The sequence below is a fragment of the Sclerotinia sclerotiorum genome, genomic scaffold, assembly GCF_000146945.2.
Source record: "Sclerotinia sclerotiorum 1980 UF-70 scaffold_4 genomic scaffold, whole genome shotgun sequence".
NCBI classification, from domain to species: domain Eukaryota; kingdom Fungi; phylum Ascomycota; class Leotiomycetes; order Helotiales; family Sclerotiniaceae; genus Sclerotinia; species Sclerotinia sclerotiorum.
The window spans coordinates 1865571-1882397 of NW_001820832.1; the positions used below are offsets into that span (position 1 = coordinate 1865571).

Below are 16827 nucleotides of genomic sequence, written 5' to 3' on the forward strand. Positions count from 1 at the left end.
GTCCCTACTTCCCCAGAACTCCTTAACATCTTTTTATATCCTAATCTTTCATTCCACATCACGCATTGGTTCAACTTTTTTTTTCTTCTTGGACAGATATAGACTTTGGCATTGGAGTTCGGATGGTTTATATGGTAGGAGATGGGATGGGGTGAGGGGGAGTTATAATTACCCACATCTCAAAAATGATGATTAGATAAGTTCAATACAAGTTGACTACTGAGGAGATAGTAAATAATGATCTCAATCGTAAAGTGGAGCAACCTTAGGGCCGAGGGAGCGGCCAGCAGAGAAATAGGAACTTGGAATAGGAAAAAGTCCTTCAAGGGAATCGAGGATCACTGATTCAGAATCAAGGATCATAAGACTCCGAATTCTCGAAAAGTTAGTGATTATGTTTGTTTGATTTAACATTATTCTCAATATTAATCTTTACGTTTAGAGAAGGTATGCCTTCGAACAAATCAAAGCTATGATGATTAACATACACTCTCCAAGCTTGTGTATTTTCTTAAGTTGAGAAGGGGTTCGACAAAATCACAATGTATGCAGGTACTTCTGTCATGGGAGCTGTGTTAGAGAAGAGGCTCGGGATTGTTGCTTGTGAAGGTACTCGAGTACATAAGTGAGGTTGGGGTTGTGGTGCGGCGGAAGAGGGGAGATAGTGAGATTGGATAGGTAGTGAGTGGTGAGTGGTGAGAAATAGATGGTGATAGTTGTTACCTGCAAGTTTTGCGATAGTGATGGTGATACTTTAAGGTTTTATTGTCTTCATGTTGATTTCGATGTCGAATATTTATATACTAAATCTTAATTTGGTTTGCTTTGCTTTGGATATTGTTGACCTCCTGGGATCTTGGCAGCATATGCATATATATTGCATGATGCATATAAGGAGCAAACAAAACTCAACTTTTAATTTATTCTTTCCTTTTTGGTATACTGTTTGTTTGCTTTCAATATTTTGATTTCAAAGCACTTTAATTCCGAAGGCTGAATACCTAACCTTATTCCTTCATTTTTTTGAATATATACTCGCAGCTTAACTGCTTAGCTAGAGAATCAATCAATTCAATCTGATGCTCTTTCTGGTCTCAAGAAACCCAATAGATATCATATCATCCCTGTTTATTTTTGTTCTCGCTTATATACTCACCTCCTATCCTATTCTATCATTTCCATTAACCCCTTCCCATCTCTATCATTGACAAATCCAAGTTTAATTTATCTATCGAGAGACATAATCCCTCCTTAGAGTTCGAGGTGATATTGACATTGCAGCCACATTTCAGCCTGTCTTTAGTTTGTGTTATTTTTGAATAGAAGGTGACGGGTTTATAGAAAATAGAAAATATAATATAAAAAGAATCAAAGAGGCAGATTCGGTTAATTGAAGTGACAAAAAAATATAGATGAAGTGAATCCTTGAGAGTCATTAGAGGATTTGCGCTTTAACAAAGTAACAACAACCATGATTCTAGCATCAGTAATTATCGATATCAATCAAGATCTAATTATATATATTCCTATCATCCACTGATCTCGAAACTATACAATTCATCAACTCAGAATCACTATACTCATATGTCTGTGACTTCAACTAGGTACAGAAAGGATTATGCTTGATGGGTTCAGTAAGTGTTATATTCTGTTATGACAAGAGCCAAAGTTGATTAAAGAAGTGTATTACATAAATATTGTTATTACTTTGAATTTTCATTTCATCATTATCATCTGAATTGTGTCGGTGACCGGCATTGTTGTCTTCTGTATCGAAGTCTTTTTATTTTCATTATCTCAATTTATCTCCGGTATTTGTCTTAACATTCAATCTCATCCTCGCTACTAATTATCGCCTAAGAAAATAGAAGTTTTATTCTCCTCGAAATCTCAATAGTATGCTTTCAAGAACATTTAATCCGACATATTGACATCGGTCGTAAGTTTTTGTGGCAAGGGCCTTGGGAAGGAATAGTGGTTTTATACATAGATTGGACCGTGGAGGGGAGGGTAGAGATCTCGTGGACCCTTGAGAAATGCAGTTTGAAGTGAATCGGCTAGTAAATTCGCTTTTAATAGGTCAGGAGGAATGAATAATCCAAAAGGGATACAGATGTTTTCTTTATGGTGAATAGATTCATTAAGTGCAAAACCTCAATTACCCACTGAATTTCAGTAACCAGTTAGGTTTTGGCGGCTTGGCCTCCTTCGAGAACTCGAAGATTTAATATGAATAAACATTGTTAAAATTCAAAATCATTATTCGAAAATATAAGAGGGCCATAGACACTAGGTCTGATCAGTTCACATGAATCTCAGCTCTACAATATGAGTGGTGGTCGGAGTTGACTGATTTTCTCATCCTTATGGAGACTATATCCTTAAATTCTTTCTGAAAATCTGTGTTAAATAGTACTGATGCTCTTTATAATACCGTCGATCTCTCTTTCGTAGGCAATTCAATTGGTGCACCGAATCTGCTAGGTCATGATTCACCGCAGAACTACAGCGCATACCTAGACACATATCAGCAGTCAACTGGTCAGTTTGGCCCAGTGCCTTTGGAGTTTCTTTTGGCTCTTATTATCAATATTTCTTGGGAGCTGTGTTTGGATAGAAAAGTGAGCATATACTCATTAAATGTATGAATTGAAGTACGGTAAAAGAGAGGAAGAGTGGAAGGAAGATGGAAAGAGTGAGGCCAAGCTATTTATGTTGGGTTTCTTGAGACCAGAAAGAGCATCAGATTGAATTGATTGATTCTCTAGCTAAGCAGTTAAGCTGCGAGTGTTGGTACGAGAAGGATACGGAAGACGTAGCACCCACGGATTACGTAGGTCCTGTATGTCTAATTGTATTCTGTCTAAAGAGCTAGCTACATATTGAAAGTAGTAAGTCTTATATAGACTTACTAAAAGAGCTAGTCTCTTTCGCGTTCGCTTAGTTCTTTATTACAGTAGTAATTGAATTGAAGTCATTCACTTCGTTCACACAGCGAGTATATATTCAAAAAATGAAGGAAAAGGTTAGGTATTCGGCCTTCGGAATTAAAGTGCTTTGAAATCAAAATATTGAAAGCAAACAAACAATATACCAAAAAGGAAAGAATAAATTAAAAGTTGAGTTTTGTTTGCTCCTTATATGCATCATGCAATATACATGCATATGCTGCCAAGATCCCAGGAGGTCAACAATTTATGATGGATCGGTTAGGAGATAGACATAAATGGAATGAGGTGGGTAAATTCAACAATTTTTATTCTGTATGATCAATAGAAAAAGGGCGAAAAATATAGAATTAAACAAGCTGCCCAAGGATAGGAGACTTAGAATTGAACAAAGCTTGATTCAATTCCCTGATATAAATTTAGTATGTGTTCCTATTAACTAGATCTCTCACAAATGAAAAACTTCTCCTTCTAGAAAAGGAAAGATGGAACAACAGAACTTGTGAGGATCATTAGATGTTATATGCATTTGTGATTTAAGCTAACTGCTGTTTACACTTGTATTAAGAGTGAGATACATGGTTCGGAATGGTCCTCAATGCTGATTTTAAAAGAGGATGTTCTATATTCTTTATTTTCATCTCATCTCATACTATTGCCTCTTGTCATTTCCCATTGCTCAAATATGTACCACTCAAGTGTTTTTTTAACCATAGTATTAAAATTATAACAGTAATCCCAATCAAGCAATCGCGAGAACATTTACTAATGCAAATAGATTTCACCGCTGGTATTAGATTGGCCCTGTCATGACTTCTGTCTACTGTGAATAATTTCTTGAAGGCATTATATTAAAACCAGTATATTATTAAAGATATAAAAGATGACAGAGAGAAAGAGAAAGAATCATCTGATAGGGATTTAAAGATTTGATATTGGGAAAAAATAAAGATTAAAGATGATAACTAGATGGAAAAATTTCGTCTGTTAAATCTAATACCCTACTTTCTAGTTACCTGTGACGGAAATCCCTGCTTTCCTCCCACCTTTATTATATAAGAAACCTCAGGTACATTAACCATGTCCACACATGATACGATTACTCGAGATTAGTATGCGATTTAGGTGACCTGAGGATCAGATCCGGACAAGTACTAGGTATCAATGGTTATCGGTAAAGTAAGATCATTGGAGGAATAAATACGACTTCTTTTTGCCTAGCCATTGCGGCTAGGCCATTCATTTGTGTATATATAGAGTAGCTATCCCCATCTACAGGTGCTCTTCACCTGTAGATTCTAAGTTAAATACAATTGCTGGTCTATAAACACCCTTTTGGTCACATTACCTCTAATTCCAATTATTTTTCTTTATCAAAAATAACAAAAATCAATTTTTATAATTTTTTTTATTTATAAATATAATTCTTTGAAACTTTAATTACAGATTTATTATTTATATGATAATAAATTCTGAAAATTTCAGATTTTTTATAATTTTATTTATATTACGAGGTTTGCCGTCTAGATCATGTGGAAGTGCTTGTAACGATACTGTACTGGAGGCAGCGGCTGCCTAAGGTTTCGTCTGGTTGGTAGTTATGGGTTAAGGCTTTATCACTGGTATTCACTTGGAAGTGAAGTCGTTACTAGATCAAGTAGAATGTAGGTAAACTAATTGATAACTAAGTTGAGCACGAAGCTCTTAAACTATGGAACTATTCTAACTATATACTTCTGAATACCATTGGATAGCCTGGATAGACTAGGCTATCCAGTCTATCCATCACGTGATCCCTTAAAGGCCTCAGGACACTAATCCTGGGACGATTCTTATCCTGGGATAATATAGCTCCTAGGATAATTGTCCTGGGACACATATTATCCTAGGACACTTTATCCTAGGACGAATAACGTCCTAAGCCTACATGGTTGCCTAATCGTTTTGTCCTAGGATAATTATTATCCTGGGACATATTTTATCCTAGGACACTTGTCCTAGGATTCCTTATCGATAAGGACCCCCCGGAAACAGCGGCCCAAACCTCCGTACTTGCTTTTATTGTGTTATAATTGTCGCGATTCGTGACACCCGCATCAGGTAACCAATTAGTTAGCAGGATCATGTGATAAGTGTCACCTGATCCGAAAGCCGACCGACTCCCTGAGAATCGATCGGCCCTTCAAGAGTCGATCGACTTTCAGAACACGAAGGTCTATATAAAGGAAATCCATCTTGATTATATAGACCTTTGTGCCGATGGCTAGTCAGGAGCCGTTGCTCCTAGGAGCGGGCGTTCCTGATTGTTCCTAGGAACGTCCGTTCCTCACCGTTCCATCACGTGTTTTCATGGTCATATGACATTCTATCGCAACAGGTGTAACATTGAAAAACATTCACTACTTTATAAATGAATAAAATATGATATTGTAATATGATATAAGATAAAGGTTATATGATATACTTTTCCATTTCACCATCCCACCATCCACTATCCCAACAAACATCATCTAACCACTATTTCAAATCGCTCATGTATACAAAAATCCCGCATCTGCAGACTCCCGTTCATCTCCATCCAATCATCCTACATGTTATCATAATGAACAACAAGCACAAGCAAAAAAAAAAAAAAAAAAAGAGTTGAAAAGGTTATAATAAGACTCCGAATCACCATTCAGCTCTCCACACGCCAAAAGCTGACTCAAGATACTAGAGCATTACAGACAAATCTCCGGTCTCTCATCTAACCCCTCATACAATCGCAAAGTAAAACTCCCAACGATCCGTAGATATATTGGAATGGTACGAACAAAAAAAGATTAAAAGAAAAAGAGAAAGAAAATCCATTAGGTCATCGTCCACGATGAAACTGTAGAGCATTCCACTAGCTCATTCATTCATGTGGTGGGTAAAGACCACGGATGACTCTTGCCGGATTTCCGCAAGCTACTGTGTAAGGTGGAACATCTCTTGTAACGATAGAACCTGCTCCCACTGTACTGCCTTTTCCAATAGTCCTCCCGGGCAAGATTGTTACACCACCACCAATCCAACAATCCTCCTGAATAATAATCTTTCTTCCCAAATTTGGTCCTCGAGATCCAAGTCTTCTTTTGGGATCTGTGTGTAGCGTTGCGGTATAGATACTAACATTCGGTCCGATATTGCAACGATCGCCAATCTTAACCTCGCAAGTATCGAGAATTGTACAATTCTTTCCAATCGCCACATCTTGTCCAATGCTGATATTATATCCATAATCACAAGTAAATGGAGCTTCAACGACCACATTATCACCGACTTTGCCAACAGGATTGGCAGGTGAAGCTTGAGTGGGAGAAATGACGTGATCGCGTGGTTGAAGAATATCTCGAAATTGACGAGCACGTTCTTCTGGTGACACACCATTATTAGGATTGGTGCTATTGTTAAACCGCCAGCAAGCTGTATTACAGCGTTCACGCTCAAGAACTAGTTCTTTGTCAAATGGAAAGTAATGACGACCAGCTAACATTTCTTCTTTTTGAGTTCGTGGTCGACTTGCAGGGTGAGAAAGTGCTAATTGAGCTGCAACTTGGGCGCTGCTATGAGGACTATCGGGGTGAATCTGGTGATTTAATAGATTTGGAAGAGCAGAACTAGGTTCACGAGCAGAATGTGGTGTGCCAGTATCTGATTCTGTCCTTGGCTCTTGCCTGGAAAGATCGTGAAGAGGCCCAACGCGTGAATACTCATTCTTATAACGATCAGGATGAGCACTATTTGCGCTGACAGGAGTTGGCGTTTGTTGAATTCCATAGCTTGATGCGGTTATTCTATTATTTTCTGGACTTGTGATTGAAGCACTAGGTAAAGTCGTCGCACTTGCTTGATCGTCACCATCCGTCATGGCTCTGCTGTGAGGATCTAAACGTAAGCTCTGGCCACGATATCCAGGTAACGGTTCCCTTCGAGTCGGTATTCCAGGTTGATTTCCATACGGTGATGGCTGTGTATATGAGGAAGGGCTCTCATATTCCGTCTTGGATTGTAATGGAATTGGAGTTTGTTTCATTTCGACCTTTGGGTATTGACCTCGTTGTTGATATCCTGAGCAGACGAACCCACCACGGAGACAGTTGTTACCTATATCTAAAGTCAGTAAAAGCTAAGAAAATCGTTTTCAAATAATTTACACTCTGGCCTAGATTCATCGCATTTCTTCTTTCTTCTTCTGCATGTCATACAACCCGTCTTAGTCCGATTACTGAAATTTCTTTTCCGCTTCTTGAGATCTGATTGTGCAGACAATTCCCGTCTCTCCTGACCATATGCAGATTGGGGATCAGCATATCTGTTATCATCACCAGAAAGTGTGCGACGGTCGTACTCATGTTGCTGCGCATCCAAATTTTGAGATGCTCTTTGTAAGACTTCCCCAAGATGCTCATCGGAACTAACTTGAGGATGCTGAACATAATGTCGGGAATGCCACAAGTCATTCGGAGCCGCTTCCCGAGCCGAATCATTTGCTGATATGAATTGCCTATACTGTGTATCGGAACTATAGGTATCTCTAGAGTCTACCTGAGATTGAGATTTTGCTCGGACAGTTGCTTCATCTCTGTTACCATCGGATTCGGTGGTCGCCGTAGTTGGTGTTGCTTTTGTCGAATTTGGTAGAGCATGACTGTGGTATGAATTTGCTGATGATGAGCCTTGATCCATCGAACCCGATCTTTTACGTTTGTGGGAATTTTCGTCTGAATAATGATTTGAGTTTTGGCTATTATTCATTTGGCGATCGGGTAAAGTAGTACGTTCTCCGTTCGTGGAGGAAGGCCAATCTTGCTCCTGTGTAGTTGTGATGGTTAATCTCTCGTGACCTGGAGGTGAGATTCGAGGTTGTCCATTTGATCGCTCATCAGAACCCCTCCTTGCCACACCATTGCCATTCACACCATTGCTGTTTCCATTCCCATTGCCATTGGTCGAAGGCGGAATTTCAGTTTGACTCCTCCCATTTACTGCCGTAAATCTAGCAGTCGGTGATTCGACTTGCTTATCTGCACCTCCTGGACTCGCCATTTCGACGATATTTTGAGTGTTTTCTAATCCTCCGTCACTACTTGAGTTGACCACCAAAATTTCTCGAGCTAAATCCGCAAGCTCCTGAGGTCCAAGGAGACTTTGTTCTGTAGTCATGGTGTTAGGCGCCTTCATGCAAGTTGATTTACCCTATTGCGACAGTGGAAATTTTAGAGACAAAGGAGAAAATCTCTTTTCGGCGGTTAAACGTACGGGATTAAAAGTATTTAATAAATGAATTGTTCCAATATGACGGGCTCGAATAAAATCCGAGTAAAGATCACGTTCCTTCCTAAAATAGCAAACGCGCGCTTTCTAATCCCAATAGAAAAATATCTCCAAAAGTCGACTTTGTCGAGTTACCCTTCCATTCGTTAATACTCCTTTCCTTTTTCGAGGAATATAGACTTCAAATCTAAGGTTTGGAATCTGGGACGAGCGACCTGTTGATGCGAAAACTTCTCAGTAAGAATAAACTCGTGACCTTATCGACGTTTCCCTTTGCTGAGCTGAGATCCGTTGAGAAATGTGGACCAGATGATTTGTAAAGACAAGACACCACCAAATCTTGGACTGATGATTGTGATGAATATTTCCAAAACCTTGACTGTGTTGTCGAATTAATTCACTTCGTGTCTGGTGCCCGGTAAACGATATCGATCGCAATAAGTATAAAACAGGATTTTGATCTTGTCTCAAGAGTTGAAAGATCAAATCAATGATGATGGTCGATTATTGTTGACTAAAAGGATGTGTTCTTCTCTTGACAAGATTGTCGCCCAATGTCGAGTCAAGTCAGAGGAGTGAATCAAATCAATTGGCGCAAGTGATTAAACTGATACTTGATACTTGATTTCGATACTCGATACTTTCTCTTTCATAGAGAAATGTAGCAAATGAATGGAACTACACTTCATTCACGTGTATTTGAAATGGAGTCCCTTCCTTTCTTTCTCGATGAAATATGGGTTTGAGTGAAGTGAATGATAGATTGGTCCAGCCGAATCGCCAATGATTATGATGGTGAATGGTGGAATGATTTCGCCTCACGGATCGTGTTCCTTGAGAATATTGAAGGTAGTACAAAATGGCGGTAGAGAACTGGATGTTTGTCGGCAAAGACGGATTGATGTATTTTTGGTAAATGAAAGATTCCGCGCTTTTCGTCTTGTCGCTCTTTTCACTATCGGAATTGATGGTTGTCCGTATAGGATGATTGATTGATTGATTGGTTGATTGACTGATGAATTGATATGTATGAATGGATAAATGTATGTCATCAATAAAATGTCAAATTCCTTAAATAGAAAAAAGGTTTAATCAGGAATAGATAGAATATAGGAATGGCGGCTGTTTTTGTTGTGAAAGTCTTGAAGGTCGTCACTTTTTCGTCTTCTCAATAGTATTCTTTTACTTTTTCGATTTCTTTGACCCAGCGGGATGGTAACGAAGGGACGCAAAGAATTAAAATATCATGGCTGTTGGGGTATGTGGGAATATATTGACCAGCGTCTGTTCCGTACTACAAATCGTCATGGGTTGTTTTAGTGGCTTTTAAGGCCTTTTAGTGCCTCTTTTTCTACCATGTTCCGCGTTTAGCTCGGTAAGATGAAAATCCTCGGCGGTTGGGTGATTCAGCTTGAGTGCATGAATGGTGGATGGATAGATTGTGAAATGTGAAATGCGAAATGTGAGAATGGGAATAATGTTATTGAGTGAAGAAAATGGGATGAAGAGATGGAAGTGATCGGAGGAGAGGGAGGGGAAGAGGGACAGGCAGAGGAAGAGGGGAGAGGAAGTCGAGCAGAGTAGAGTAGAGTACTAAGTTATAGAAGGCTATATTATTTGCAGTCAAGAGTTTCATCATCAAAGTTATGCCAGCTGAGTATATTCTCTAATATGTAATTTAAAGGTAAGAACAGCGTAGTGAGTATTTGGAGTGAAGCATTGTCCAAAGATATGAGTATATTTCTTATATGTTACTTGGTAAATACGGATGGGTGTAGATATAGAAGGAAGACTTAAAAATATGTTCACTAGTCAGTAAACTTAGTTGAGATTTAAAAAATACACTTTAATATTCCTGATAAATCTAAAGATAAAAATTGATTGAAGATATACATCGATTTTATTTTTAAATAACTCCACGGCCCAAGTTCTGACCAAAATATTACAGAAACAATAAAAAGAGAAATGATCGTTGCAGTAACTATAATTTTATTGGAGGTTTGATATAATTATGACTGCGAGGCTCATTTCTTGCCATAACAAAATGACGCTTTGTTCTCATTAACTCCATTACATTGTCACCTGTTTGGCGTCAGCACCTTCTTTTTACGCGGGATATGTATGGTTTTTACAGTTCTTATCCAAGGTTACAATTTCATCCTGTTTCCAAAATTCAATATTCTCCCAGCTCATTCAATCATCTGGGTCACAATTTACAAGCTCATGATATCTTACATTACATCAAGCATCCTAGATACACGCTGCAACTAGGGAATTTCCTGGTTGGAAACTAAGTAGTAGGTAGGCAGTGTTATTACTGCAATTGTCAAGAGGATCCAATAATCCCACTGGTGACCGAATGAATGAATGAATGAATGAGAGATGTTACCGAATCCACCGACTTGGAAACTTTCATATATTAGCCTTGTCAATGAATAATTTAAGGACCGCCAGAACTAATACTCGTATCCACTGGCACGTTGTGAGATGGTTGGGGTTAGTTATCGGAAAAATGGAAAGCTGTCCCCCTCCATTGACCCAATGACAATGTCCGGTTCCCAAGTACTATCTATCTATACTCTTCAATTAGATAATCCAGATCAGGAGTCAGGAATTCCCTGATATCGGACATTGAACGCTTAATGATTGTGTACTACATACTAAAATCATTAAAATGATAAATATGACGATACAAAACCACCTACTCCCTACCTAGTACGGTACCACATCGAGCCCTTCCAAGGTTGCTTGTATCGGAGTGAGCTGAGCGGCTGCTCGCTTTTGCGCGACGATAAAACACCCATGTCCTGTACTTCCTATTGGCTGCGTCTCAATAAATCTACTTCGGCGTCTATCTCGATTAGGCAAGGCTATATTAATTTCCCATGTGCAACGAGCTCAGGTCGGCAACACATTAAAGTAAAATATCAAAATATACTTTTCATCCTTTGCATCCTTTTCCTAATGGAGTCAAGATTCATGAACCCTAGCTACTTTAAACCCAATTGCAAATAACAAACCAACTCAATCATCAATTATCAATCATCAATCAAATAATCAAATAATCAACGCCATCCATCAGCTCTCCATATTCCGTACATCAATCAGGTAATATACTTATTATCCAAGAGACCCAAGATACCCAAGAGGAACAAATCATCGAGGCTGTGTGATGATGCATTCGCGTCACGTTACGTTTCCATCTGTAACGGAACGAGACAATTCCTCCCTTTCTTTCCATTGGTAACTTCTGATTTACATCCAGTGCATCCATCCACCCACTTGATCTTTTGGCGCGTTGGCCAACATGAGACTTTTAATAGCCTCGATGGTCGACCGGCCCAGGAATCAGCCTAATAGAAAAACTACGTACGGTACTTGATTATAGAATTTTACACTGACCCCAAGAAAGACCCAAGCCAAAATGGAACCCAAAGCCCAAATCACACTTCTTCCCACTCAACCGCCTTTTAAACCTGGTTGCCAAAGTTCAAAAAGTCATCACTCAGCCGGGAACGCGCATAAAAATCATCTTTTGGCGCAACAATAAAAAAACGGGGTCGAATCGAGATGGAAAAGATCCGGATGGATTACACGAAAGGGAAAAAAATACTAAATGAGATAAACCATCGGCTCGATTTGATGACTTGCTTCCCACTCTTACGAAAAGTTACCGACGTACTTCCCCTCTTTCACCCCCCTGAGTTTACTTGCTCGTAGTATGTCAACCGACTGCGTCTGTATGAAACAAAGGTCCGAAGGGATCACTGACATGGATGATCACACAGGAATAAATCTTGGTCAGGATCTTCAAAGTCCGTTCAAGGATCAATTGAACTCGACTCTTTAAGTGGAAGTGGGAATGAACCATTTAAAGTATTATTTAACAGGATTTCACGACAAGCTTGGTACTTGTCCAGTGGCACAAGAGGCACGGAACTCTAAAAAGAGTCTGGAATCTACAATGAGATTGGATCGAAAATCAAAGACCAATGAGGACATCCGACAGAGTTTGACCCGCTTGCAGCGTTAACATGGGATTTATTAGGTTACCTTGCCGACCTTGCGTCTATACGAAGCAAACTTTCATTTGATTGAAGCGCTGGATAAGGCCTCGAAAAACGGCCAACACCAAAGTCGATCAATAATCATGTCGTGCTTGGTACGAGTACCGTGGCTTTTTTCTTCAATAATCATTGAACGATGTCGCGGCAAGTCGCGGGCCAATGAATAATGCAGATATTTTATTCTACATGGGGAATTCTGGCATCTGGATCCATGGCTTTCTTTTCGACTCTAAGAGTAATTTGGGCGAAGTAGATTATGGTTCGTACCCAACAATCGAAGAAAGCCTTATCACTACCGGTAGATACCGATCACACACTACTGTAACCAACCTTTCATCGTTGGATTCCCAAGCTTTTCACTCAATATGGAGTAAATCTTGACCAAATTGGGAACGAACACATCATTATCAATTATTGCTTCGTATTGACTAACGGACATTACTTTCATCAGCATGAATCTAAATATCACTGACACCAAAACACAATCAAAAAGGTTTTAGACGCGAATTCGGCAAGATTATCAATTTGTACGCCTTTCCATTATTCAACCAATTTGGATGATACCCCTCCGTATAGTACCTCCAGGGTTCACCGCTATACACCCGAGCGAAACCAACGTTCGGAATTGAGCTGTTACATCTGTTACATCGAGCCAGCAGCATCATCTCTCCGATCCGACCAAGGGCAAGCAAGGTATGGCAAGGCAAACAATCGTACAGTCGGATCGCCTCTATACGGAAGGAGGATCTAGACAACCAACGTGGCGTGTATTTGTCTTCTAGGAAGCCTTCCTGCATATTTTCGCCCGCATCTTACATCACCCCTTACAGAGCTAGAGACGGCTGAATTTCTTTATCTTCTCTCGTGGAAGGGCGTGTCCTCGTGGTTTCTCTAGCTGCGCTTCCCCGGTTATTGCAGGTGCATATATTCAAGGCTTCAAGCGACCGGTGCCGCATTGTTTTGTTGTAACCGGACGTACGTTGCAGCCTTTTAGCCGCCAAGGATGCTCTGAGGAGATTTCTTCTGGTGCTACAGGAACATTAGAATAGCGTAAGTCCCCTCTCATATGATTTAGTGTTAACGTTCATGATACCCTTATCATTTATTTCGAACATTCCTTCAATTTCCATCCCATCTCTATCCTATAAATAATCTTTAAAGGTCGGCGATGAAGTAGGAAACAGGAAAGAGAAATGCAAGACATTGGGATTGGAAGGTGTCATTGGACATTCAGACTTATCTAGTGGCGTCACAAAATTGTGCCACCGGAGCACATGGATGATCTACTTGCGTCTGCTAGACGGTGTTTGTCACTGCTTGGTGGGTTATGTCCCTTCTTTACTATCCAGCGTATGTTTCATCTTGTGAACAGTGGAGATCGAACCGAGGTAGCACCAACTCATTGTGGAAACACTCTTCCTATAGGTTGATGCTACACGAATGAGATGATCGCTTTGGGGATCTATTGAGCCGACGGTGTGCAGTGTGTCATTTGGCGCGAAGAACGGCAAAACCCTTGACTTGAGCACTGATCCTTGGCAATATAACCTTTTTTTAAGATTTTCTGATTGCGCAGGCTACAGCACATTTCTCGCCATCCTCTCAGTTGATAATTTCCATCCGTCTCTCCTGCCATGTCATGCTATAGGGCATGGCATCAATCCCATTGTTTTCACTGAAATACCATTAATTTTTTTTATCTGGTTGCCTAAATGAAATTTGGTAGCTAACACATACTTACAGCTTGCTTGCAAAAAGCCGCCTCGCCTGCGACGCCTGCAAAAGCCCTGCATGTAAGAAATTAGTGCCCAACACTGACGGATCTTGCGAAGGCGGATAGGATATCCAAAGGCCAAAGCACGGGCATTGAAGCAAGATTTATAAACCCGTCACTTGATGGACTAAGCCTCAAACAACCTTGCATATATGTATGTGAAAGTTGAAAGTAAGTAAGCAAGTAAGCAGGTCAGCAAGCATTCCCGGCGCCCGGGAAGGGATATAGGGATTTCCGGGATGATTTCTTAGTGGGATCATGGATACCACGTGATTTAATTTTACAATCGTATTTTGGAAATTGCAAAGTACATGAAGCGCCATCTTTTATAAACTCATGAAAATGAGAAAATGAGTATGTGGAGTTCACATTCCATGTTTCTCATGACCATTCGTCAGAAATCACAAAATCTAAGAGTTCCAAGTGAAATGTGGAGATCCCTTTTCTGCGAATGAATTCATAATTCGAAATTATAACCTTAGCGCTGAAAGCCTGTCTAAGCGCCCGGTTTTCTCTTGTCCTTGAAATTTTTGAGAAAGGAGCCTCTAAGCGCTGGAAAATTTGCATTCACTCATTTTGTTTTGTCTTGACCGAATGAAGATCAATTTAATCTTCCCGGCAGTTCCGATTCTTGATATAGGTACAGCGTTTGATCTACAGCGTTTGATGTGCATTTGATCCGCAACGCGAAATTTTACTTGTTTGTATTTGGTGTGTCATGGCAGGCATACAAGGTAAGGTTCGTACATCAGACCTTTTACCCCATCATTTCGTGCTTCTTGTCACACATTTGCGTGTGAGTTTTACTCCTTCCGGAAGTATCTTTAGGGGGAAACTCTCCTCATCCTACAGATATGCTTGATTTAAGCTTTGCGTTTGAGGTATTGGTGTTCCTTATGGTGAACGAGAAGAGGTATAAATGTTGTATTATAGTATTACTACATATACCTGGATATTCATACATACATACATACATATGAATATGCACAAGAACAAAGCGTCTCGCCTCATTCTCCCATTATCTGCATATCATATCACCCGAAGGCTTATACATGATCTTTCTCTTCTGTAGGGAATAATTATCCATTCATTCACTTCCTTCATCTCATTCACCAGCACCTAGATAATTCATATACATCTATCCATCTTACCAATCATCAAACATGCATCATAACATGGCATATCTAAATATAACCTACCGACAAAGTGACGAATTTGGTCAGACGTTATCTGTTTCTGGGGGATTGAGTTTCGGATCCTTGTATTGAAACAAGGCTGGATGGATTGTTGTACCGGTCATGAACCACGTTCTTGGACTTTTTTTTCCCCACAAGCTTTGCTTTGAGGAGAGCGTTATGATTGTTGACTCTTGAAGCATGGAATTGTGAAATTTGTATATTTATATATATAGTAGATATCAGCTTCCATGAGTATAGATGCTTATTTTTCTATATTGTTTTAGGGTATTGGATCAATTGTTTAGTTAACGCTTGCTTGTTAACTTGTGGGTTTATTCTTTTTTGGAATGGGGTGTCTGGTTTAGGATTTATATATGAAGTATCTATTTTATCTAGAATGACAGTTCAATGAACCTACTATATTTAGTCGTGTATATTTTCAAAGTTCTTTTGAAATCCTAAATATATCTCTTGAGCTCGGAAACTAAAAATTAAAGTAGAAATAAAGTCATTTCATTATAATGATCTTTAATAAAAACCTCTAGGTCATTCAAATATTCACAAATGATATAGAAAAATAATATTGAATCCTAAGGAGTAGAATGATGGTTTTTGATTCTTTGATAGACGGGGAGGAGTAAAAGAAAAAGAAAAAAAAAAGATAAAGAGTTAAAAAAAGATTATTGTTAAAAGGAATGACATTACACAGGGAATAGTGGGAAGCTGATAAGGCAGAACTGAGGCTATATTGGCCTTTTTATATGAACCACCCATTATCTTAGTTCTACGGAAGAGCGAGACAATTATACTAATGGCCGGGATGGGTCCTTAAATGTTTAGGGTTAAAATACTCTTTATATAAATAGATTATTAAGCGTAAGAATAAATTCGGAAGCATAGGTGTTTCAATCTGCCCTTCACTTGTGGCTTTTTAGGAAATGAAAAATAAGTCAATAATACTTTTGATAAGGTTACTTATTTTTTATATCTATAATAGAAAAAAACATTTTTTTTATAAATATATATGCTTAATTTATTAAATTTCAATCTTCTTAATAATTGTGATACGCCTAGACCTTGGGGTCTATATTTTCAAGATAGTGCTACACCGCAAATGGAAGGTCTAGTTGAATTACATGATAACATTATGTTCTATTTAGTTATAATCTTGTTTGGTGTAGGATGAATAATGATTTCTATTGTAAGAAATTATACATCCGTAAATTCACCTATAAGTCATAAGTACTTAAATCATGGTACACTAATAGAGTTAAATATGAACAATTACTCCTGCCATAATTTTAATATTAATCGCCCTTTCGATCTTTTAAATTATTATACTTAATGGATGAAGTGAGCGATCCCGCCATGTCTGTATTTAGCAGAGGGGGCACCAGTGATATTTAAGGTATCAATACCCTGACTTTTTAAATACAGACAATGAGTTTATAGAGTTTGATTGCTACTTAGGACCCAGAATCTGACTTAGAGGAGGGAGGATTGGAGAATGGTAGAGGTTGAAAATAAGTGAGAAAGCCTTTAGGCAGCTTTTAACGGCTCCT

The 16827-nt window shown here is 39.0% G+C and overlaps 4 protein-coding genes across 4 annotated transcripts; 3 read left to right on the top strand and 1 right to left on the bottom strand.

The window, feature by feature from the left end:
• Nucleotides 1–2640: 2640 nt before the first annotated feature.
• On the top strand, nt 2641–2751 carry SS1G_03804 (predicted protein; the record flags this gene model as incomplete). The annotated part of the gene is made up of 1 exon (XM_001595665.1): nt 2641–2751. The coding sequence occupies one exon, from the start codon at nt 2641–2643 to the stop codon at nt 2749–2751; it is 111 nt and encodes a 36-aa protein (XP_001595715.1).
• Nucleotides 2752–5844: 3093 nt separating this feature from the next.
• SS1G_03805 (hypothetical protein) lies at nt 5845–8135 on the bottom strand (the record flags this gene model as incomplete). The annotated part of the gene is made up of 2 exons (XM_001595666.1): nt 5845–7076; nt 7127–8135. The coding sequence occupies 2 exons, from the start codon at nt 8133–8135 to the stop codon at nt 5845–5847; spliced, it is 2241 nt and encodes a 746-aa protein (XP_001595716.1).
• Nucleotides 8136–11670: 3535 nt separating this feature from the next.
• SS1G_03806 (predicted protein) lies at nt 11671–12279 on the top strand (the record flags this gene model as incomplete). Its single annotated transcript, XM_001595667.1, has 2 exons — nt 11671–11743; nt 12137–12279. 2 exons carry the CDS (start codon nt 11671–11673, stop codon nt 12277–12279), a joined length of 216 nt encoding a protein of 71 aa, XP_001595717.1.
• Nucleotides 12280–12499: 220 nt separating this feature from the next.
• On the top strand, nt 12500–13064 carry SS1G_03807 (predicted protein; the record flags this gene model as incomplete). Its single annotated transcript, XM_001595668.1, has 2 exons — nt 12500–12634; nt 12807–13064. The coding sequence occupies 2 exons, from the start codon at nt 12500–12502 to the stop codon at nt 13062–13064; spliced, it is 393 nt and encodes a 130-aa protein (XP_001595718.1).
• Nucleotides 13065–16827: the final 3763 nt, after the last annotated feature.